Source organism: Copadichromis virginalis, linkage group LG23 (genome assembly GCF_057382275.1).
Source record: "Copadichromis virginalis isolate Kocher_CV1m ecotype Utaka linkage group LG23, C_Virginalis_male_GT1.1, whole genome shotgun sequence".
Classification (NCBI taxonomy): domain Eukaryota; kingdom Metazoa; phylum Chordata; class Actinopteri; order Cichliformes; family Cichlidae; genus Copadichromis; species Copadichromis virginalis.
Genome location: NC_140639.1, coordinates 10,170,255 through 10,193,405, shown reverse-complemented (window position 1 = coordinate 10,193,405; position 23,151 = coordinate 10,170,255). Strand labels below are relative to the sequence as shown.

The 23,151-nt window shown below is 43.9% G+C and overlaps 1 protein-coding gene across 1 annotated transcript; it reads right to left on the bottom strand.

Annotated features, from left to right (window-relative positions):
- Positions 1-814: 814 nt before the first annotated feature.
- On the bottom strand, positions 815-22,089 carry wdr18 (WD repeat domain 18). The gene is made up of 11 exons (XM_085447524.1): positions 21,907-22,089; positions 21,469-21,756; positions 19,717-19,827; positions 18,197-18,330; positions 17,810-17,951; positions 17,383-17,526; positions 17,225-17,289; positions 15,236-15,360; positions 6,284-6,447; positions 5,453-5,521; positions 815-1,026 (listed from the first exon to the last, which is right to left on the bottom strand). Exons 2-11 carry the CDS (start codon positions 21,679-21,681, stop codon positions 898-900), a joined length of 1,296 nt encoding a protein of 431 aa, XP_085303650.1. The 5' UTR covers positions 21,682-21,756; positions 21,907-22,089; the 3' UTR covers positions 815-897.
- Between the last annotated feature and the right edge of the window lie 1,062 nt (positions 22,090-23,151).

Here is a 23,151-nt window from a genome sequence, read left to right as displayed (position 1 = left end):
AAAGGTTGAAAGGCCCAAATGCAGCGTGCCAGTTTAACTATGAACACAAATGAAATGTTTGAATACAGTTTGTTGATATTCAAATCTTCACTTTAAAAAAGAGAGTAGTAAAAACATGAGATTATAAAACAAGTTAAACTGTGTCACATCTTCAAACACCTGATTACAGGAAGGAAAACACGCCTGTCTCCTACTGAAAACACAAAAACATTTACTTTCTGGGGTTTCCTTGTCTGGACGATTGTGTTTTTGTGTGTTGATGTGTGTACAAAGTAATTCACCTGGAAAAGCTGCTGCACACCTTTGTACAGATGTGGACAAAGTGGAACCTGAAATTTAATTCTTCTCTGGTTTTCAGGACCTGGACCCTGATCCAGGAAGCTGGATCAGCTAAAACTCTGAGTTTCTTAAGCCTGACTCTCCATCTTTGTAACGGAGAGCTCTGGAAATGTAATCTGATTACATTTACTGCAGATTCCCCATTTACATCCCTGTGATCAGTCATTTATCAGGCTGATCAGTGAATGATTATTGGTCACTATGATGGACAAATGTTGGATCTTCGTGTGAATATCTCAGTAAAAATGGATAGCTGAAATGACTTTCTAAACCAGACGAGTTTAACGAAGCAGCTGCTGAAAGTAACAAGTGTAATCTAAAGGTAATCTGATTACATTTCGTGTTCACAGACAGATCCACCCATGTCAATGACTGTTAAACAACATTTTAAAGGTTCAAAGTCTGGAAGTCACCTGAATCGGTCTCGGCACGTGACCCAAAATCACCCAGAAGGAATAATAGGCTCACACACAGGAAGTTTTCCAAAAACTTTTATTTTGTAGAAAAACAAATAAACAAAAAACCCATCACAGTGTGTGTTTGTGTGTGTGAGTGCACTTATGTTGGTTTGGTGAGCAGCTGGCTGGAGAAGTCGTACAAATCTTTGTTCATCTTTTTCAGAGTCTGAACTTCTTCTTCGAGCTCAGCGATTCTAACCTTCGTGTTCTCGCAATCACCAAACACCGACTGAAAACACAAACAAAAACAAGCAATTACACATCACAGAAAAAAAAACAAAACAATCTCTGTCATCTGTCTCCAAACATCGTCCTCTGCTCAACGAGCTCACCAAAATCACTTTTTTCCCGTCCCTTTAAATACAATACATGACTGGTTCTGCACCAGATGATCCTGCCGCTAGGTGTTTGCCCCTATTATGATCATCAACAGTACCAACAGTAACTGTAACTTCAACATGCTTTCTTTCTAGCGGCCACTCACTAGGGGGTGAAAGTTGTGGTTCTAAAAAGACTCAGTCCTGACATCAAGTTTCAATCAAGTTTAATTTGTAACTCTTTCAAAATGGAGGGTTTTTGCTGTACACTCGTTGGCTGATGACTTGTAATTGACAGGTTGTGAACCAGTCTGTCACAGTCAGAACCTCCCATTAATCACCACATTTGGGTTGAAAACACGATGACGTTGGCAGCAGACACGCTCATAACGAAGCTTCAAAGTGCTAATGATTGACAGCTGCTGTGTCACGTTGGTTACAAGCTAAAAATTAGCATTTTGGTTAAAGATGACCACGACTTCTTCCAGGGATGCCACAGACACCAGCCAACAGGTAAGAAACATGATTTCTGATCATCCTATGATGGACTAAGGTGGGAAAATATTTACCCAGCAAACAGTAAATACTGTTATCTGATTGGCTGGGTTGAGCTGGACCCTAATTGATCTTCATATTACTTGCTGTTCCTAGAGTATTTAAAAGTAGACTGGGAAGCAGAGCCTTTAGTTTTCAAGCCCTTCTTCTATGGAACCAGCTTCCAGTTTGGATTCAGGAGAGACACACTATCTCTACTTATAGGATTAGGCTTCAAACTTTTCTTTTTCCTAAAGCATATAGTTAGGGCTGAATCAGGTGTTTATACACCTCTCTGCATCAAACCATTAGTTATAATTAATCTCTGGCTCTCTTCCACAGTGTGTCTTTGTCCTGTCTCCTCCCCTCACCTCAACCGGTTGCAGCAGATGTCCACGCCAGCTTGAGCCTGGTTCTGCTGGAGGTTCCTTCTCTTTAAAACAGAGTTTTTCCTTCCCACTGTCACCAAAGCACTTGCTCATAGGGGGTCAATATGATTGGTGGGGTATTCGGTTTTCTTTAAATTATAGTAGGGTCTTTACATTACAATATAAAGCACCATGAGGTAGGGGTGTGCAATATATCACGTTTTTCCACATACAACGGTTAAAGCGGCTTTATTGTAACCATTGAGTATAAATTGCCACGGCAATATTAAGCTGTCTGCATATAATTCACTGAGATTTTTTTCCTCACACACGCTGCCAATGCATCATTAACCCCCACCCCACCCCAAAATTTTCTACCTGCCACACTGGGCTGAGCATGCGCATTAATATACTACCAGACAGGGAAAAATATAGCGACAGCTAGAGTTTCAGACTCGCTGTCATTTGGATTTCACAAGGACAATGCTGCACAAAATGCAGTAATTTGCAAAAACATGCCGTAAAACTACACAGGTCAACAATTTTTTCTTTTTTTTTTTTTTTTGCAATCATCAGAAACCACAAAACACTTTTCTAAACTGTTTTTTCATGCTGATTTCAGGTCTGCTTTCAAATTTTTTTCAGTTACATCAGCCAGATAATTTTGAATTATGAGTAATATTAGTTTGCAATGGACCTTCACAGTTTTTATTAAACAGGCACCAATCAAGCAACTGTTTCAATATTTTCAGTCAGGCACGCACTGTGGCATAGATATGATGATCAGTGGCAGTCAGCTACCACTGTTTCTTCAAAAAATCCTTAGCATATGATTTTCTTGTGCACACTGTGTCTGGATTGTCAGGGTACAGCGTCCAGCAGTAGTCAGCCATCATGCTCTCATTCCAGAAACCTTAGTAGCGACGTTCCATTAACTGCATGTCCTGATGAAAATGCTCTCCCTGTTCATCACTCACCATGCCAAGATTTTCTGGAAAGAACTCGAGGCCTGAGTGCAGGAAGTGTATTTATTTTCAATGACATGCGACAGCCCAGTTTCTGGTAGGAATCAAGCAGAAGCTGAACTCCTTCCATGTATGCAGAAAACTTGTGGATGCCCAGAAAGCTTTTGCAGAGCCACTTCAATTCCTCCCAAGCTTTGAACTCGGCTGTTGAGAGAGATTGTTTGAAGCCTTCATTCTGCAAAATGAACTTGATCTGTGGACCTATAAATAAACCTTCATTCATTTTTACACCGCTTATGTTTGGAAACCTTTCAGTGGGGTACTGAAAACTGCATGAATTCCCTTTGCCTATGGCCTCAACATGATTCTTCATCAAGCCTAGCTTGATATGGAGAAGCGGCAAAAATATTTTACACGGCTCAACCAGAGGCAGAAACTCGATACTGCTTTTTCCTGGCTCATAGGCATCTCGTGGCTGCCATAATGTTCCGCAGTAGATCGGCTGTCCCACAGGCACAGGAAACAGCAGTATTTGGTGAATCCTCCTCGCATTCCCGTCAACATACCAATCACCTTCAGATCACCACCGATGATGTTCCACTAATGAGTTTTATACCCAAATGATTCAAGCAGTGTCTTCATGTTGTCATAGGACTCCCTTAGATGAACAGAATGGGCAATCGGCACACTTGGTTTGGCATTTCCGTTATGGAGTAGGAGTGCCTTCGAGCATTTTTGTAAAGAATGAAAAGACACCATTTAGTTGGAACATGCTGAAGAGTCTGTTGATGTCATGACAATGGCACATTGAGCCGTCAGTTGTGAAGAACGCTGTCAAGTTATGACTTCAACTATGATTGTAGTGAGTTACAGTAACACCCTTGGCAAACAAATGCTTCTGCTTAAGCTTCGAAGCAAGAAGTTCTGCTTTGTCTTTCGATAGATTTAGATCACGAACGAGATAGTTTAGCTCTGCTTGTTTGGTTCTGAATCTTCATCAGCCAGAACAGATCTGATGGCTCTAGATTGTAACCAGAGGCACCTTGACCGTTTCCTCGTCACCTTCTACAGAAGCGAATCCATCATGTGGCAGCACAGGAACAGGCCTTATTGCAGAATCCAGGCTGGTGTAGACAACTTTGTGCTTATTTTTGAATGAGAATGCTGTTGTATTCACGTGGCAAAAATAGCAATTGTTGAGATGATCTCGTGGTTCCTGCCACACCATCGGGATTGCAAATGGCATTGCTGATTTTCACAGATTTAGCCAGTGCTGCAGTCCATTGGAACAACTGTTGCAGATGACATGTTGAGCCCAAGATTTATCCTGGTCACCCAGAGGGCAGCCAAAGTACAATTTGTACATCTTCTTAAGGTCTATAGTAATCGGGAGACATGCTTTTGTCTTGAATGAACCACACACATAAGAGCAACTGTCTGGATGATTAATACAATCTAGGCACGGTAACAACTGAAATCAATTGCAATTAATGCCGTATGTAACATAAAACACAGGGAACTGTCGTTAAATCTGGTTACATGCTTAGGCTAATTATACCAACTATTATGCAATATATAACTAGCATTATCACAAAAACTGTACGTGCTACGGAAAAACTAAACACAGATTTGAAATCAGCATGAAAAACACTACAAAACCCAGTGTAGTCCAAAATGAAGACTGTTTTAAACTGTGCACACACAAAGAAAACCAGCTTTGATACCTGTAATTGCTCTTGGTCAGTCGTTTTTATACTGACTGTCTAGACTTTTGTTTCTGTTGATCATTATATTTTTTATTTTACAAATTTTAAATGTTATAAGCACAAAAGTTTGTTTTATTTTTACTTGTGAATTCTTGTTTGATGTTTTTGTTGCTGTGATCTTGCGCTTGTTTGTTAAAAGGTCTAGTGTTGACCACCGAAAGAGACTTAACTGTCACAGGATTGTCATCTGTTAAAAACCTCTGTGTATAACGGATTGTTAAAAAACATAGTTAAATAAAACATTTTAATACAAAAAATATGAATGAAAATATGAAACCACTGAATTGTCGATTTGAATGAGTGTACCGATGCAGTGTTAGGCACTATATGGTTGATAAGAACATTTGTTTTTGTAGGTTATTTAAACATATCATGATATATATCGTGCAAATAAGATTTTCCTCATATCGCCGACCACTACCTTGAGGTGAGTGTTGTTGTGATTTGGCGCTGTATAAATAAAACTCAATTGAACTGAGGCAGTCTCAGAGTCTGAACTTTGACCCCACGCTCCAGACACACACAGGGCTGACCAATAGAGCTGCCTTCTTCACACCATCTCCGACCACCATTGCTATCAATAATCAATAAGACTGACAGGAATGTCAGGCTCACAGTCAGTTTGTCTCTGACCCTTGGCCAGTTAAACTGTGGGATTGTCAGAGGATGCAAACCAACACTCGACGAAACCTCACCCCCTCTCACCTTGTCAGTCACGGCGTTCATCAGCGAGTTCAGCGTGTCGGCTTTCTGCAGGTACGTTTCCTCCTCCTCCTGTAAACAAACGGGCAGACCTCTTCAAAGTAAAACCTGCGATGTATCAGCTTTAAGTGAGATGTGCAGATTGTCACTTCAAAATAAAACTGAAATCTTCCACCATAATTACAAAAATAATTTAGCAATAAAATGTAGCACTGCTGTGTGAATCTGGTGATAATGATGAAGACATCTAAAAATTTTATGTCTTGAGAGCTGATCAATTAAACGATGTTAAACACTCCAAACAGGACTGACGATGTTAGCAGGCACGCTGGTGACAGAGCACTCTGACCTGTCAGGCAATCAAAGCTGTAAATATTGATATTATTGCTTACCCACTGAGCAAACACACGCATTTTTCAAACTCATCGTCATTACAGCAGAGAGTGTGTGTGTGTGTGTCTCAGCCTCATTAGCATAAACTGCTCTGAGGCTGCTTATGAAAGTTTCCCTCTCATTGTGTATGCATTTGTGCGTGTCTATGTCACCTTCCTCCTTCAGAGGGATCGATGTGTTTGAGCTGCAGCTTCATGTTTTATTTAAACGTTTCCTCAAATTGTGTTTGATCTTTCCATCTTTACGTTCAGCCTTCACCTGCACAGCTCCTTCGTTCACCTGTGTGTGTGTGTGTTTTCATTTCTACCCTGTCTTGTCAGAATTTCTTGTTGTTGTGGCTCCCATCTATGAAAATAAACTGCTCAGACATTCATTTGGTTTTTACTTCCGTAAACAGGAAGCTCAATTATGGAAGACACAAGGAAGAAAGGCAGCACTCACCTGTGTGTGGAGCCTGAGGCGGACACACACCTCCCCCGGCTCACCGCTGTCGCTCTCGGAGGCATGCAGGTGTCGGCTGAAGCGTGGCAGAGGGACGGTGGGCCGACTGTCAGGCAGGAACATGTTAGCGGGAGCTGGCGTGATGATGGCGTTTGTCACTGGCCCTAAACACACAAACAGGAAGTGATGTCGCGGTGCTCAGGAAGTGTCGTTTGTGGATGGAGAGACATAATCACTACAGAAGAAATTTTGCTTCCTGTGTAAATTCCACGACACGCATGATCCTCTGCTAACCCCACATCGCTCATGACATCATCAGCTCATTAACCATTAGGTCATAGGTATGAACAGGAACCGGCCAATCAGGGGCCAACTGACCAGAGACATTAGCTGAATGACAATGACCCCTAAGGTGATGAGTGCACGTGAGTTTCCTCTGTGATTCACGGGTGTAAATGGCGACATGTCCAGGGTGAATGTCGCCTCTTGCCCCATGGCAGCTGGGATAGGCTCCGCCCCGCTGGGGTGATAAAGATGATGTAGGGAGCTCCTGAAGGTCAAAACTGTTTCTTCTTCTTTCGTGATAGCTCCACGGTGTTGTTTAAATAAAGCTGTTTGTTTTTGAATAACATTGAAGCCCATGTTTACATCACTTCCTGTCAACTTGGCTTTCAAGATCATATCAGTCTCTTAGATGAAACAGGAAGCAAGTCAGTGATGTCATGTAACCAGGCTGAAACTGTACCGACCTGAAACATGCAAATGATGACAGGCTGCAGATTAAAAAGCCACTTAGGTGAAACAAAATTAGGGTTTTTTGCTTACTTGTTTTGTAACCTTTAACATTTTTTGGTGCGTTGGTTGTATTACACGTCTGCAGAGGCCAAGCCTACACTTGAAGCCATTGAGGTTTTCGTTGGCGGGAGTGACGCGATGCCGCTGTTATTCCACTTCCAGCAGTTGTATTTGTTGTTCCACAGTTCTCTTTATCCAACATCATTTATCATAACAGCGTCACAATCTGTTTGCTCCTTCCGAATAACAACACCTGGAGCTAATTATGTGTATCTACCTTAAATACATTCACATAAACACACCATACCATAAAACAAAAAAGGTGACCCCTAGCGGCAGACATAAGGTAACAACTAGGGCTGGGCCATATCATACCGTTCACGGTAATACCGGTAAAATGTCGGGCAACGATAAGAAAATGAAATATCACGATAGAATATGGGTAAAAAGCCCATGCGCAGTGCCTTTGTTTTCATACGCACATGGCGGAAAAAGCGTGCCGGCAACAGAGAATGAGAAGGGCGAAAGTGGATCGTTGAATGAAACAGATGAAACAGAATTGGTTTGTAAAAATGCTGCAACTTCAGTGGTGTGGAACGTTCCACACCACTGGTTTAGCTTTTGTCCGTCAGATAAACAACAAAGTACTATTTTTGGTAGAGCATGCAAGCAGGCCGTCGTTATTACCGTGTTTTTTGGAAAATATGGCACACTTGAAATCAATCCTTTGATTTTTCTGAAAATCGCCAGTGCCCCTTATAATCCCGTGTGCCCTCGTATGAATTCTGGTTGTGTTTACTGACCTCAAAACGATTTTCTGTGGTACACGGCGCTCAAAAATCTGTCAAATGTTTTAGTACGACTTTGCTAAGCTACGAAGTCGCACTGCTTGATGGATTGTCGGAGCATTACGGCTATCGTAGGCAGGAGCCTCGCGGAGTAATACGTACTGTGCTTCAACATAAACAAAAACGCACTGTTGGTTTCCTGCACGTGCTCAGTTCTTATCTACTGATGTTTGTTGGTCTGCCCTCAGCAGCTCCTTCGGCTGATAAAACCTTAATTGTCCTGCAGTGTTTCCTCATTCGGCACACTGACAGAACCTCTCTCGAGCACCAGAACAGAACAAGAAGAGACGGGTGGGCCTGACCTGACCATCTGACCATCAAACATTCATTACATCAACCTCATCAGATGTGCCTGCCTGAAGTTAGCTTAAACTTTTACACACAGCCTCATTGACAGACCAGGACTTCACCTCCACCACCTGATTGCATACTGTATGTCAGCTCCTCTGGGACTAACACAATATCAACATGTGTTGACCCATAACCAATACGTACTGACGACCATCAGTTTTTGATCACACCCAAACAAACCTCTTCTGTCACAAAGGCCTTGGCCCGTGTGACAGAAGAGGATGCTGGAGAGGGAAGATGGAGGCAGACCATCCTTCCCTGAAGGGAGCATGAGAAAGGAGGAGGAGGAGAAGAAGCTGTCCACTGTCACTTGACGTTTCCATCACAGGTGCCTTTGATTTGGTGTTCTACAAATGAAGAGTATTAAAAACTGAAAATAGAGCAAAGTGTCTGAGTTTGTGAAGGACATTCAGAGAAACTCGTGTGAAATATTAAAGTTCTTCTGGTTCATCAGTAAAATATTCAAGCTGCTGCACTCAAGTCACATTAGGAGGAGCTGATGGACATCAACAGATGGCGATCACCTCAATAACACATGACTGCTTCTGCGCTCTGCAGCAGGGGCAAGCTCACTTTGTTCCTAAAAGCTGCCAGGCCACATGACCTACATGATCATTTATCAATGAGACTCATGAAGCAGACGGGATTATTAAGATCCCGAAATTCATCACGATTCGGATTAGCACCAGGTAAATCACACCACTGATGTGTTTGGTCCTGATGAACGCTACCTGTGACAGGTTCTCTGTCAGGCATGTCTGACCTCAAGTTTTCAGACCTCGGCTAATTTTGCCGCGATCGCTGTGTCAGTCCCTCAGACAGCTGCGGTCTGCACAAACACGTTCAGGTGTTTTTGTGGGAAGAATGGAAACAGGAGGATCTGCGTGTGATTAACCCGAGCGCGTTCTGTCAGTCGTAAATGTCTCTGAAATGTGGCGCAGATGAATGAAAATCATGGAATATTCCAGACCAATGTCCAGTCAGGGCCCGCCGTGAAGCAGTTAAATAATCCAATCATCATCACTGGCAAAAACAACTGAGGTCAAAACATTCAGCGGTCAAAGGTTAAATAACAAGGTCCATGGTGGCTCTCCTCCACCTATTGAAGATTTCTCTGGCTGCTGATTGAGACAAGGACACTGTGTGTGTGCGTGAGAGAGAGTGAGAGAACAAGTTTAAAGTGCCATCTGTAACCACGGTGACCACAGGTCCTCTGAGAAACTGTCCCACTGCAACTCATCAACCTGTCATCAACGCTCGTCCATCAGCTGCAACAGCCAATCAGGTCAGGACAAACACAGGAATTGGAATGGCACCTTTAATCTCCTCTGCTTCCTTCACTTGCAGCCAATCAAAAGGAGCGGCTCTGAGCGAGGCGTGCTCCATCAGTAAATCTGCCGCCACGCTGACACGCTGCCAGACTCATTTCACGCCAACAGAAGCTCCAAACCGCAGCGCGTGGGAGCGGATTTACTGCATCTGCCTCCACCTTCAGCCCTCCATAACAGCCCTCTATAACAGCCGTCTGCACCTCCACCTCACCGCTCTATATTCACTCCGCCTTCAGCGCCTCAGCTCACTGTCACTCTAACTTCCTGTCTGGGGACTTTTAAAATTAATTTCCCTGAGATTAGCTCGAGGATCTGTTTAAGAGTCTGAAGGATGACAAATCGCTCGGGAGACGACAAAGCATCTGAGCTGACTGACACGCCTGAGCCCCGAAACAGGAAGTGGCTCATTTACACACAGAACGAAACAAGCGAGCTGACCTCACCTGTTCACTCTAAACAGCTTTTTTTATTACCTGTACTCAGGTAGCAGCTTCACCTCTAGCAGCCGCTTCACCGTGCTCCTCGCTGTGAGACCAGCTGGCGGCAGCGTCTTTCAAAGGTTAATGTGAAACTGGTCCGACTGCAGCAGCTGCTGAAGATGTTTTATCTGCTCAGAAAACAGTTTACAGCAGACTGAAGACCACAGCCGTGTGACCACGACTCAGAGTCTGTTCACCTGAAGGTTTCCCATGAGGAGTTGAGCCACGCCCACCACGCCCCCTCCCCACCAGAGCAAATCTTATGCTTAGCAATTCTGAAATCTACCCACCCATCCATCCCGCCATCCATCAACTTTTCCATTGTCCACCTCCTTAAACTCTGATGCATGCAGCATGCTGCCCCAGCTTCAGATGTTCAAAAATAAAGTTCAAGACGCTTTTGCCTGCAGGTTAAACTTCTACAGCCTCACACATTACAGCTCCACTCCTGAGAGCCAGCAGCTTCATCTTTGACCTAGAGCACCAGACACATAATGTGCCAATTTAAAATATGGAATAAGCTGTTTGATTGGCTCCTAGGTTAGCATGACGCTAAATGTTTAATACTCTAAAGTTTGTGATCAAAATACTTTCAAACACTGCTCTGGCTCATCGATCAGCCAGAGCAGGTGATTCCAACACCAGATCAATAAGTATAAAAGCAGTTGCTGAACCAGGTTTATACCTGCAGTCTGACCTGGGGGTCAGTCCCCAGGCATGTCAGTGCCTCGGTCAGATGCAGCTGATAGCTCATCTGATTTCAACTAAGCTGCCGCTCCTCAATAAAACCAATCCCTGAGAGACTATGCTCAGGGTGAGAAACTCCACCAGCAAAACATAATGACCGCCAGGTCACCTTGCAGGTGAGCTGAAAGAAGCTCAGACATAGATTTCAAAATGAAAGTGTTTATAAACCTTAAAAAGCAGCTTAAATATTTTTGAGCTTTTATATGAAAGTCAATGATACAATGATTCAAGGTGAAACAAAGTAAATGTGTGTGTCTACCACTGAGTCTCTGCATGACTGCTGCCATTTACTGAAGGGTCATTCTGATATTTATGAGATTTTATTTTGAAAAGCCATAAAAACTGGCATCACTTACAGTCCCTGATGAGTTTTAAAAAGTCTAGCACACTTCCTGTAACACCTGTTAGTCATTTAAACTTTGAATGACGTGTCTATGATAAAGAAAGGGTTTTTATCTGAGATGTCCTCCCAGTAAAATAAAGGCAAAGGGGGGTTCAAAGCTGAGGGAAAGTTAAACATCAAAATGTAGGTGGAATGATAATAAGAATAACTGGTGCTGATGCTCAGTTATTTAATTAAAAACTGTAAATCTCTAGGGGACCCGCAGGCTCTGTTTTAACACATAGTTTAAGGGTTTCTCTCAGAAGGATGTTCTCACTCTTACATCATAAATAAAATCCCCGAGCAGTGAAACTCAGGAGGTTTATACTGAAAAGTCCGAGCAGAATTCCTGCTTGTTGTGCTAATAGAAACGGGCTAATTATCCCCCACTCAATTACACATATTGATCGTCTGCTTGGCTCCAGCTGCTGGAATTACACTAATGGTCCAAATGTGGTCCAGAACGACAGATAAATCAGGCTGAGTGTGTTAGAGGCTGAAGGGCTGCCAACACACTGCAGACACTCTGAGGAAACACCCTCAGCTGGTTCGGAGCCTCTCACCTGGATGTTTTATCGATATTCCACTAAACCAGGGGTCTCAAACTTAAATGAGCCATGGGCCAATCCTGGCACTGTCATCTCATTGGAGGGCCACTTTAGTGTTCAAGTAGTACAAAAAACCAAACAAGAAACAAATCCACAAATATTTCAGAAAATGTTTTGTTTGTTTTTTATTTCAAATACTGTATAACAACACAATTTTTTTTACTCCCTCTTAACTAACTGAAGCCTTTCATTTAACTACCAAATAAACACATTGGTCCTCTCTTTCTGGCCACACACATGGCAGCACTTCTGCTATCATTTTGTTTGTATTCAACAATACAAAGTGGCAGCCCCCGGGCCGCCACTTTGAGACCCCTGCACTAAACAAACCTATGAAAGACACTTATCACATCAACTGCTTCATGAGCTGAAGGAAAGTTTTTTGGGTTTTTTTTATACCATAAATCTGCAGTTCATCTACCGTCCAGCAGAGGCAGCAGTGAATCTATCTCTATGTTAAAATTAACAAGTTTACAACCAGATAGAAAAACTGGTTTAGCCTCTAAAGATAATTTCTCTTTTCACAACAACTGTACAGGTGAAGAATGTTTTTAGAAAACAACTGTTTGCATTATTGGGGGCATGGCCTCTTTGATTGCAGACAGCTAGCCACCTGTCAAAGCTTTACCAAAGCCTAATTTTACTGAGTGTGGATGTTAATGTAACGCAAGTATGCAGATTAGTTGCTAACATAATTTAGCTCATCTTAAAAACTGTCAGATTCTTTCATCTGAGCACAGCGCCCCCCCATCAGTAGCACTGATAACTGCAGGTGGTGAGTCTTCATCAAGTTTTCATTGAATGCCGTTTGTTTACTGAGATACTCCTGAGATCATTGCATTTAATTTAATACTATCAAACATAAAAGAGAATCATTGAAACTGTCAGGCAAATGTGGGCTGCTGAAATGACAGTTTCCATGTTTTGCGATGTCACAGAAATCATTTATCTTATCTCTATCGTGATAATTCCTTTCTTCTGCGAGTCAGCTTCCTGTCTGTGGTTCTCTTACAGACTCTGATCATAATTCAGCTGCTGATGATTTGTCTCAGCAAAAAGTCTCAGGATTGTAGTGAAGATGAATCTCTGGGAGGTAAAAGCAGCAGTTAAATGCCAGCACTGCAGATGGGCTGCCTCGCAATAGCCTTCCTGTATGGCCATCACACTAATCCCGCCCACCAGCTCTTCCCAAAAGTTCCTTTTTAGTTGAACAACAAAAATCCAGCAGCTCAATTAGAGAACACATCAGGAAGCGACTCTGACGCGTCACACCAAGGACACCGTCCAAACAGCTGATCTATGACATTAGGAAATACCTGGCGACTACAACAGTAACCTACAGCCACATGAATGGACAGCTTGCCACGCCATGGAGTTGGCAGCTTCATGTTTAATAGTTGAAAAAATTTAAAGAAAACCTGCAGTTTGCAGGAACGCCACAAAGACAACTCAACTGAGCCATCAAAATTTAGGTGGAATGATAATAATAACTGGTGCTGATGGTCAGTTATTTAATTAAAAACTGTAAATCTCTAGGGGACCCGCAGGCTCTGTTTTAACACATCGTTTAAGGGTTTCTCTCGGAAGGGTGTCCTTGCTCTTACATCATAAATAAAATCCCCGAGGAGTGAAACTTTGTACTGAAAAGTCCGAGCAGAAGACAACTCAACTGAGCCACTGATGTTTGTCAGAAAATGCTGTCACGTTCAGGTGTACGGTTCAATGCAGCATGGTGTGTTCAAGTGTCACTGTGTTTTTTATTCTAGTACGATGTGTTCAGGGGCCCTCAGAGCTGTCAGTGTTTCCCCGCAGCCTCTCGGGGTAATGAGTCCTGAGATGAGGTGGCGGCAGCAGAGAGAGGTGGTCTCGCCTCGTCGCCTGCAGGAGCGGTGCTCTGCTGTCAGATGGATGTTTCTTTATAACAGTCGCAGATCTGACACGCTGAGAAACGGCGGAGGAGGCAGGAGAACTCGGACTGATGCACACCTCCCCCTCCTCGCTTCTCATGAACTCTTCATGAACCTCTCACTTTATTTGGTTTATTTCACAGCAGCTCAGATAATCAATCGCGCGCACACACACAATGTGTTCGATAACAGTGATGGGATGCAGCGTCTCCTCTGAGCTTAGCACCTGTAGATGGATCTCAAATGACGTCTCTGAGGATCACGTGATGCTGAGCCAATCACAGCATCTCAGATCCGAGACTTCTGCACCGACTTGCCTCAGTCAAACCCAACCATCAAATGATCTACTTCCTGTGACGCATCATTGTTCTCACCATAATCAAATGAAACAAAATAACTGATTAAAAATGGCGAGGAAATGTCTGAGGACCGCCTTCTGTTCCTGTGGTCTTCCTGGGTGCTCCAGGGTCCTGGAGCCATGTGAGTTTACATTTTTAACAAAGTGATAGACAGCAACCTATCCAGGTGCATCCCACCTCTCGCCCGTTGACTGTGCCCAACAGAGGGCGATGGTTTCTGTGAAGGTCGTCAGCATGATGCCTACAGACAAACATCTGCATGGTAATCAGTGACATCACTATGATGTCACACTGATCGTTCTTCACTTCACTCAGTTAAAAAGGCTCAGCTTCAGCCTGGATTCAACTCAAAATCCTGAGATTATTTCAGGTTTGCTCCACCTGTGACATACCTGCAGCGCTACCTGTCTGACACTGGTTTCCTCATAGACCAGTGCTGAGGGGAGCACATTGGTCATGTTTAGTGAAGCCAGGTTAAAAATTCTTCAGCAGCAGGTGAGGTTTGAGATGGCAGGAATTATGTTCTATGGCGTTTCATCACGCTGATGAGTCCGACTCTGCACACGTCAGGTAAAACCATCAGACGGGCTAAGAGCGAGCACCTCCTCTCGCCTTTTTGTGAGGAGCTGAATCGGCTCTGCTGAGACGAATCCTTTTGAGGCGTTGTCGTCATGGAGGATGAAGCTTTCTCTTTAAATTCACTCTGGCTCTTTGTGAGCAGAAACGTGACCGGGAGGGGGGGAGGGTGAGCCGCGCATCCGGCCAAAGCAGGGATTACGGTCGCTGACGGCCGTTTGAAGTGAGACGAATTTGGCGCGGAGGATTTGGTTAATTACAAAATGTCAGTCACGATCACAGCGGGGAGGTCCCTTCTCGTGTTCCTGTCAGAACCACACCGCCGCTCATCATCAAGCAGACACCAGAGGAGGAGACAGCGCCGCCAGCGTCACCACTCATTAATAACCCAGCAGCAGCTGAGGAGGAGGCAATTAAACAGCACCTCCCTGAGGTGATAGCTTAAAAGTGCAGCTTTCATTGACCCACATGTAACCAGAAGTAGATCTCAAGCTGAGATTTCTTTTGAGCAAGGCAGCACAGATAGAAAAACTCTCAACCCTGATGATGTCACACGGTGCGGGACTTACCTTTGTGTGTGAGGCAGCGGATGCTCTGTTTGCTCTGAATGTCCCACAGTCTAACCGTTTCATCGTGTGACCCTGACAGCAGCAGAGTCCCGTCCATCGACACTGAGAGACACGTCACCATGTTCCTGAGGAGAACACACAACCATGATCAATACAGTTAATAAACCCTAATCAACAATCATCCTGAACCTTGATCATTGAAGTTAATCCACAGTAAACACCTGTTAGAAGGGCTTCCTCTGACGTGTGTTATTCACTACCATCTGGATTACTTCACCGATGGAGACAAGAGCTCTTCATCACACGTGTCGTTTTCCCCACACCTGTTTTCAGTTTATGGTCGTTCATATTTCCTACCACACCCACTGCTTGGCGAGCTTGGAATTAATGAAGAGACAGCCCACCACCATTTATCGCCGTGATGTCACACCTCAGCCCAAGCAGACTCCCACAAGTCTGACGAGAAGCACCGTGAAAACGTGGACAATACTCTGCTGTGATAAAGAACTGGTCGCCTGGCATGGTCATATCCTGTTGACGGTCTACACGTTATTCATTTATTTTCAAACATGGAGATAAAACTGTTTGTACAACACATGAAGTTTCTTAATTTTCTGCTACTCATATTAGGCCCCAGCCACACTCCGTCTGAAGCCCCGCCCCACTTGTTCTAACTTTGTGCTTAAACGTCGTGACTGTTACAGACGATGAAGGTTAATTGTCGGTGGACTCGCTGACCTCCAAACGCTCGACGTGATCACCAGCGCCGCTCCTCGCACCGTACCTTGAAACACAATTTGTTCCACACACATGAAAATACTCGCACTTCCTGTCACCGCCACAGAGAAATGGTTGGTGTCAGATTAAACTCATTGAAGCAATCCCGTCCTTTCTACAGATTTTCACCCTCTGCTTTCAGTGAACAAGACTTTTGCTGCAAAAGGAACAGGAAATGACCCAGGGCTATCCGCTGATATAAATCTTTACAGACAAATTTCCATCTTGTCACACAGTGGAAATTTGTGTTTGTTTTATGCTACGTTTTATTCTGATTTTAGCGTTTATTTGTATGTGTAGTATTGATGTTATTTGCATCATTTTTGTGTTTTGCATAATGTTGTTATAATCCACTGTGGAATGGTTGCATCTGTGGAGGTGTGGGTGGGCCCTGAGGTGGCCTATCAGCGGTCGAACAGACTTGTTAAAAGAAAAAGGACAGGCACAGGCTCGAGAGGAAGGAGGAACCAGGCGTGGGAGAGAAGGACATGCTACCGGATCGCCACGTGAAACGGCTTCCAATGTTGTTTGCCGGGTGCAGCCGTGTTGGGGGAGGGTCACCGTGGCTATTAGCCAGGCCAGCTTCACGGATGACGTTTCTGTCCAGTGTCTGTCTGTTTACAGGGCGGTGCCACGAGGGAAGTAGCAGCTAGCAAGAGACTCAAGTGCGGAGCGCAGCTGGGTTGTGATGTGACGAGCCTGATAGAGAGACAGGACGGAGATGGGAGTTTCTCCTCGTCCTCCTGAAACTAGGCTGGCGTGATCCAAAAATCAGAAGAGGAATTCCTCTCTCTTTGTACATATAAGGAACATTTGTCTTAGGTTGTAGGACAATTTTATCGCGGCACTGGGCGGGATTTAATGTACAAAGAACATCTTATTGCAAAAGTTGTTCAAAAGAATTGTGTTTATTTATTCCTGGTCTCCTCCTCGGGGACTAAACTGCGTGTGATTAAGACCCGCTCAGTCTCTCCTCCCTGGGTTTCTGATACATGTGTTCCCCCTCGTATTCTAAGAACTTGTGGCGTGACATTTAGGCCCACCAGCTTTAATGTCCACACAGTTTTTTTCTCACTATTAAACAAAAAGGTAAAAACGGTTCATCAAAGCTTCTAGCGTGAGACTTTATTTTGAAAAGAAGAAAAAAGAAAGCTGGTTTTCGTGCACACACACGACCATATTCCTGCAAACAAACGCCAGCGGCTGTCTCACCTGTGACCTTTAAACACCTGATTCCCCTCGCCATCCGACTGGAACGACTTTTCCCGACCGAGACTCTGCAAACAGTTCAAACAGGTAAACTTTATCGTCTCCCCTTAAAGCTGGGAGGAGTCAAAACATGATTGGGTGAGAAAATGAGACAGACTCACCTGGCTGCACAGAGACACTTGGAAAATATTTCCATCACTTCCTCCACAGAACACGAAGTACTCAGCAGGGTCAAAGGTCACAGACATGATCTCCACATCAAAGAGGATCGAGAGGAGTAGCTCGCCTGAGGACAGCTCCCATACCTAGACAATTAGCAGAAACAAACCCTAAGACTGTGATGACTGATATTTTACTGTGCTGAGCTCTGATTGGTATGATTTAACCCATTACTACATGAACTGCAGACACAGACAGTTTCAAGACACCAACTTGTTTAGAGAAACTAAACGAAGTAAGCTTCCTCCTCAATACCACGCTAACTCCTGTTCTTGATTATGGTGAGATGAAGATCATCAGCTGCCCGCTTTACCTGGGTCACAGCTGTCTGGATCGCTGAGTGACATGAGCAGAGGTGCACAAACTCACCTTCACTGTCTGGTCTAAGGAGGCGGTGGCGACTCGAGCCTGAGCTCCCATCAGGCCGCAGTGCAGGTCTGTGATTGGCAGAGAGTGACGAGACATGATGTGGCGAGGCTCAGGGGCGTGGCTTACATCCAGTTGGACAACACTGAAACACAGTGAACAGAGTAAGTGAGTCAGAGATCCGTCTGGCACATCTCAGAGTCACAGGTGACGCGCCGACCTTACCAGGCAAGTCTGAATTTTATAAAACACACACACAGCTAAAGCTGCACCTGCTGGACACTGCGCCTCTCTCCTGGCTGACTTCACATTAGTCTTCTTGTCATGAAATACCTTACTCCTGATTAAAAGCTACAGAACGCTCCAGATGTGTTTTCAGGTATGTCTCACCTTGACAGACTCCACACCAGAGCCAGGTTGTCTTTTCCACCAGAAACAAAATGGCTGCTGTCATCAGTGAACTTCAGACAGGTGACGTCCTGATAGTGACGACTGAGGACAGACAGCAGTTTACCTGTGCACACCTGATCAGTGAGAAAACAAAGTAAACAAACCTGAACAAAGAGACAAACCCCCCCCCCCAAAAACGACAAAAACATAAAAGGAAGAACTGTCTCTCTAAGCTCTTCCTGAAATGTTTGAATCCTCATTCCAATCAGCTCCTTCAGCCTCTGATCACCTCCATATGTCTGCTGGAGCTTTATTCTAACATTGAACCTGCAGGAGGTCCAGATGTTCTCATGAACCAGTTTTAGTGAGTTAGTCTTAGCACAGCACGAGCTGATCTCCAATCCTGTGTTCACATTTCACTTTCCAAACCCTCCTCCATGCATTCAGCTTCTACTGTTTCCTCTCTGATGAACAGGATGGAAACAGCTGAGGAGCTCTGAGATGGTGATGCTCTTTCTTAAACTCCTCTGTCAGCATCATCTAAGCAGCTTTTTGTGGTGTCAGTAAGTCAATAATGAGCTTTTATGTTAAACACCTGGAGATGCTTAAAGACGTGTTTTTTGTTCAGATTAACTTTATCTGTTAGTTCTTCAGAGAACACAAGAATATGAGAATCTGTTCTCCACACGAATGTGGGTAGTTGTGCTTCTTATTCTTGTGTGGGTTCTCTCCTGGTTCTCAGAGTTCCTTCCCCAGTCCAAGTCCTGACTGAGCCTGAGTGCTGATCCGTCTCTATGTTAACCCTGTGATAAACTGGAGACCTGTCAATGTGTACCTGGTGTCACCTATAGCTCAGATAATCTCCTCCCCCAGCAAGACTAAATTAAATAAGAGTGAAACAGATGGATGGATGTATTCTAAACTTTGTTTGGTCAATATTTTCTTTTTGGTAACAACTGTTCCTGTAATATTGGAAAGTCTGTGTTTTGTTTTTTAAATGGTGCCACATTTGTAGAGAAAAGGTATTCGTGGGTTGAGCAACAGAGTTCAGTTATGTGAGCTGTACCCATGACAAACCAAACCTTCTCTGCCAATGCTAAACAGCTGCTATTGACTCTCTTTTGTGTAACATATATTGGATCGGATGATTGAAGTCTGAAGAAACAAGACATGTTTAACAGTTTATTTACTGAACTGAACAATCAGGGGCCTCACGAGCATCTGTACAAACCACACAGAGCCACAACAGCCTGGCACTTCCTCATCACACTGGTCACCAGCTTGGTCACAGACTGGTGAAATCCCATTCATCAAAGGGCAGATTGCTTACTGACCGCTTGATTGATGAGTGACCAGGATGAATGAATGCTGCTGAACAGTAACTTCACATCAGTAGAGTTACTGAAAGAACTTGTGATTTGCATCATGCTGTCTGCCTATTGAGTCGTACAGCACAGGCTAAACAGGATCTTAAAAATTAATAAATTACATTCAGCCAATCGGAGCTTGAATAGACTCACCTCCCACAGGTAAATGGCCTCAGCGACTCCAGCAGCAAGAAAGAGTCCATTAGGTGAAGCAGAAAGACAAGTGACCACACCGGGACACACGATCTTCTGCTGCAGCTGATCCTGAACAACAAAAGAACAAGTGGGTGTGTCTACGAGGGAAGATCAACATATCCAGGCTTACTCTGTTCGCTGGCTTAACAAAATTTAAAAAGCCCAGTCAGAGATTATCAAAGACCATGAATATCAGAACATGGGCATCAGCTTGGTGTTTAACCCCCCATCTTCTTTTCTGCTTTAGGCTCTGAGCATGATCAGACATTCAATTTTCACTTCAATACCATTTTATTTATATACATCACCAAATCACAGCAACAGTTGCCCTAAGGTAATGCCATCCAGGTACCACACTTCATGGAGCTGTATACAGTTCAGAGCTCTGATGTGTCACATTAGAAACAAACATAAACCCCAGCAAACATTTTTATTGTGACGCTTTGTGTGCTTCTGATGATTGGGCATTTCCAGCAGCATTTCTTTTTATTTTCTTTAAAGACGTCTATCAGAGTTGCTACAGGAAATTAAAAGAGGAAACGCAGTGTGAATAACATTTTTGCTACCAAAATAAAACTAGATCAAATACAATAAAGCAAGAACTGAAAACAATATTTGATGATCTCCATTATGCGCTGAGCAATTCAGATTACCCGAGGTCCCTGAGCGGGTCCTGGAGAGCGCCACATCTGGAGACTATTGTCCTACTTCTTTAACGCCCCTCCAAGCACCAGCACAGCTGCTCCTCTGATAGGAGGACATGGGGCTTAGTTGATGCATTTTGTGGAACATGACCCAGTGGTCTTAGCTAACTATAGGCCAATCTCCAACCTTCCTTTCATATCAAAAACACTTAAAAAAAGTAGTTGTCAAACATCTCTGATCATCTGCAGAGAAATGGCTTATTTGAAGTTTCAATCAGGTTTCAGAGCTCATCACAGCACAAAAACAGCTTTAGTGAAGGTTACAAATGATCGTCTTATGGCCTCTGACAGTGGACTCATCTTTCTGCTTGTCCTGCTATACCTCAGTGCAGTGTTCGATACTATCCAATCCATGAAGCCTGATAACACACACCAAGTAGTTAAACTGCAGGACTGTCTTAAAGATAAAGACCTGGATGACCTCTAATTTTCAGCTTCCAAATTCAGATATCAAACTGAGGTGATGGAACCTTCAAGGGAAAGTCAGACACAGGTCAGCAAGGTTCAAACAACAGGTGATCAGCGACCATCACCACAGTGACCTGCAGCACACCCTCAACACTCTGAAAACGGCTCTGCGTACCTGCTGTACCACCAGGTGTGTCCATGTTACATTTGAGCAGCAGGCTTTCAAGGTAGAATGCTTCACAGAGAAACTGCACATCTGTAGGATGTCTCAACAAGATCTGTGTGTACTAAAACAGCAGTCTGTGCGAAAACACGTGGACTCACGAATCAGCTTCTTTAACGCTGAGCTGCAGCCATCACACAGGTAAGGTGTGAGGACAGATAAACGGGATTCGGTAGGGGGTTCGAGTGGTTCTGACAACGGCTCTACTTTTTCTTTTTCACAGAATTAAAGTGTCAGCTTTCTAAACGCTTTGTTTACACCTTTAGAGGGACTGCGGGTTTCTGAGCCCCTGTCCGCGCTGAGCGGCGGAGCGTTACTTTGGTGACTCTCGCCTAGTGAGCGAGGTGGGCTCAGCTGGGCCAGGTGCTGTCCTACCTTTCTCTGCAGCTCCCACACGTTGATGAAGTTCTTGCCGAGCTGCGCGGACAGCAGGTACTCCCCGCCGAGCACCGTGAGGCTGCGCGCGCCGCTGTTCCCGCCGCGGTACGAGAGCAGACTGGAGCCGCTGTGCGGGTCGAACACGGTGCAGTTCCACAGCTGGGACCCCGAATCGCTGCTCAGCAGGACCTCCAGAGGAGCCGCCATCATCCACACACACACCGACCACCGCCGTACACTCTACGTCACGTCCGAGACCGATACGTCACGTCCGGGCGCGGTGCACTGTGGGAGATGTAGGGACAGGCTCTATTTAGAAACACCTGTTTTTCTCCAAAAATATTTAACACAAGTAAAAATAAAACTTAGAGCACGGGAGGCGTTATTTATACAAACATTCTAAACAAATGATAAATAATTCAGGTTTTTACTCACCTGAAAGCAAATATGAATATTTTGCATAATTAAACTTCCATTTTAAGAACCGCACATTTTTACCCCTCAACCATAAAAGGCTGATGGGGTACGACCATCCCCCTGCTGGGAGGCCAGCGTGGACACCGAGGTTTGTGAATGCGATAACTCAAGAGCATGTTGGAGTTTTAATTCGACACCGCAGGTGTCGCTACAAAAATCTTGGACGAGTTCAAATCTCAAAAGAATATCCTTAAGCTCTTTGGAAACTTTATTTATACACTGACACACATTACATCCTGTCTTTCAAAGCGAACATTCCTGAGTTCCACCCGCTCATTTGGCAGCATACGTGACGACACGTTTGCCGCCTCAGGGGCGTGATGAGGCAGCATACGTGCCTTCACGGATAAACTGTGCCCCCTTGTGGTGACAACTAAAATACTGCGTCTCAGTCAAACAATAACACGAATGCAGTCCAACACATTTCACAACTTGAGTACACAAATTAAATATCTCAACAAGCGTTCTCGTTTCTAGACTGATAAAACCATGATGATTTTATTTTATTGCGCTTTCATTGAATCCGTTTTATCTTTTCTTTGGTGTTGTGGTTATCTGTAAAGAAAAGGAACCACATCTGAACCTAACATGCCTTTACAGACAGTTACAGTGGCTGGCCGGTTCACTTTTCTGGACTCAAACCCTTTGCACAGTGAATTTCAGTTTCAATCAGTCAGTGAACCAACATTAGGTCTCTATATTCTCTATCCTTGTTACTACTTGAATTAATAATTGATCAAGACACTGATTGATTACAGAAACCTGGTTACAGTAGGATGATTATAATAGTTTAAATAAATCAACGCCCCTGAGTTAACTGTCAGAATCCTCTTAACACAGGACGATGAGAGGGTGTGGCAGGCTGCAATCTTTTCCTCCAGCTTATTGATCCACCAAAGACCCAGACAGAATTTTAATTCATTTGAAAGCCTGACACTTACCCATGTCTAAATTTAAAATATAGTTTTATTTGTTGTTATCTATCGTCCAACATGGGCCTTACTTAAAGTATTGTCTGATTTCTCAGACCTTTATCTGATTTAGTGCTCAGATAAATATATTATTTTGGTTGATATTTAACATCACTTCAATTCAAGTTAGTTTTATATATATATAGCACCAAATCACAACAGTTGACTCAAAGCATTTAATATTGTAGGCTAAACACATTCCCATAATACAGAGAAACCCCAAAAATCTCCT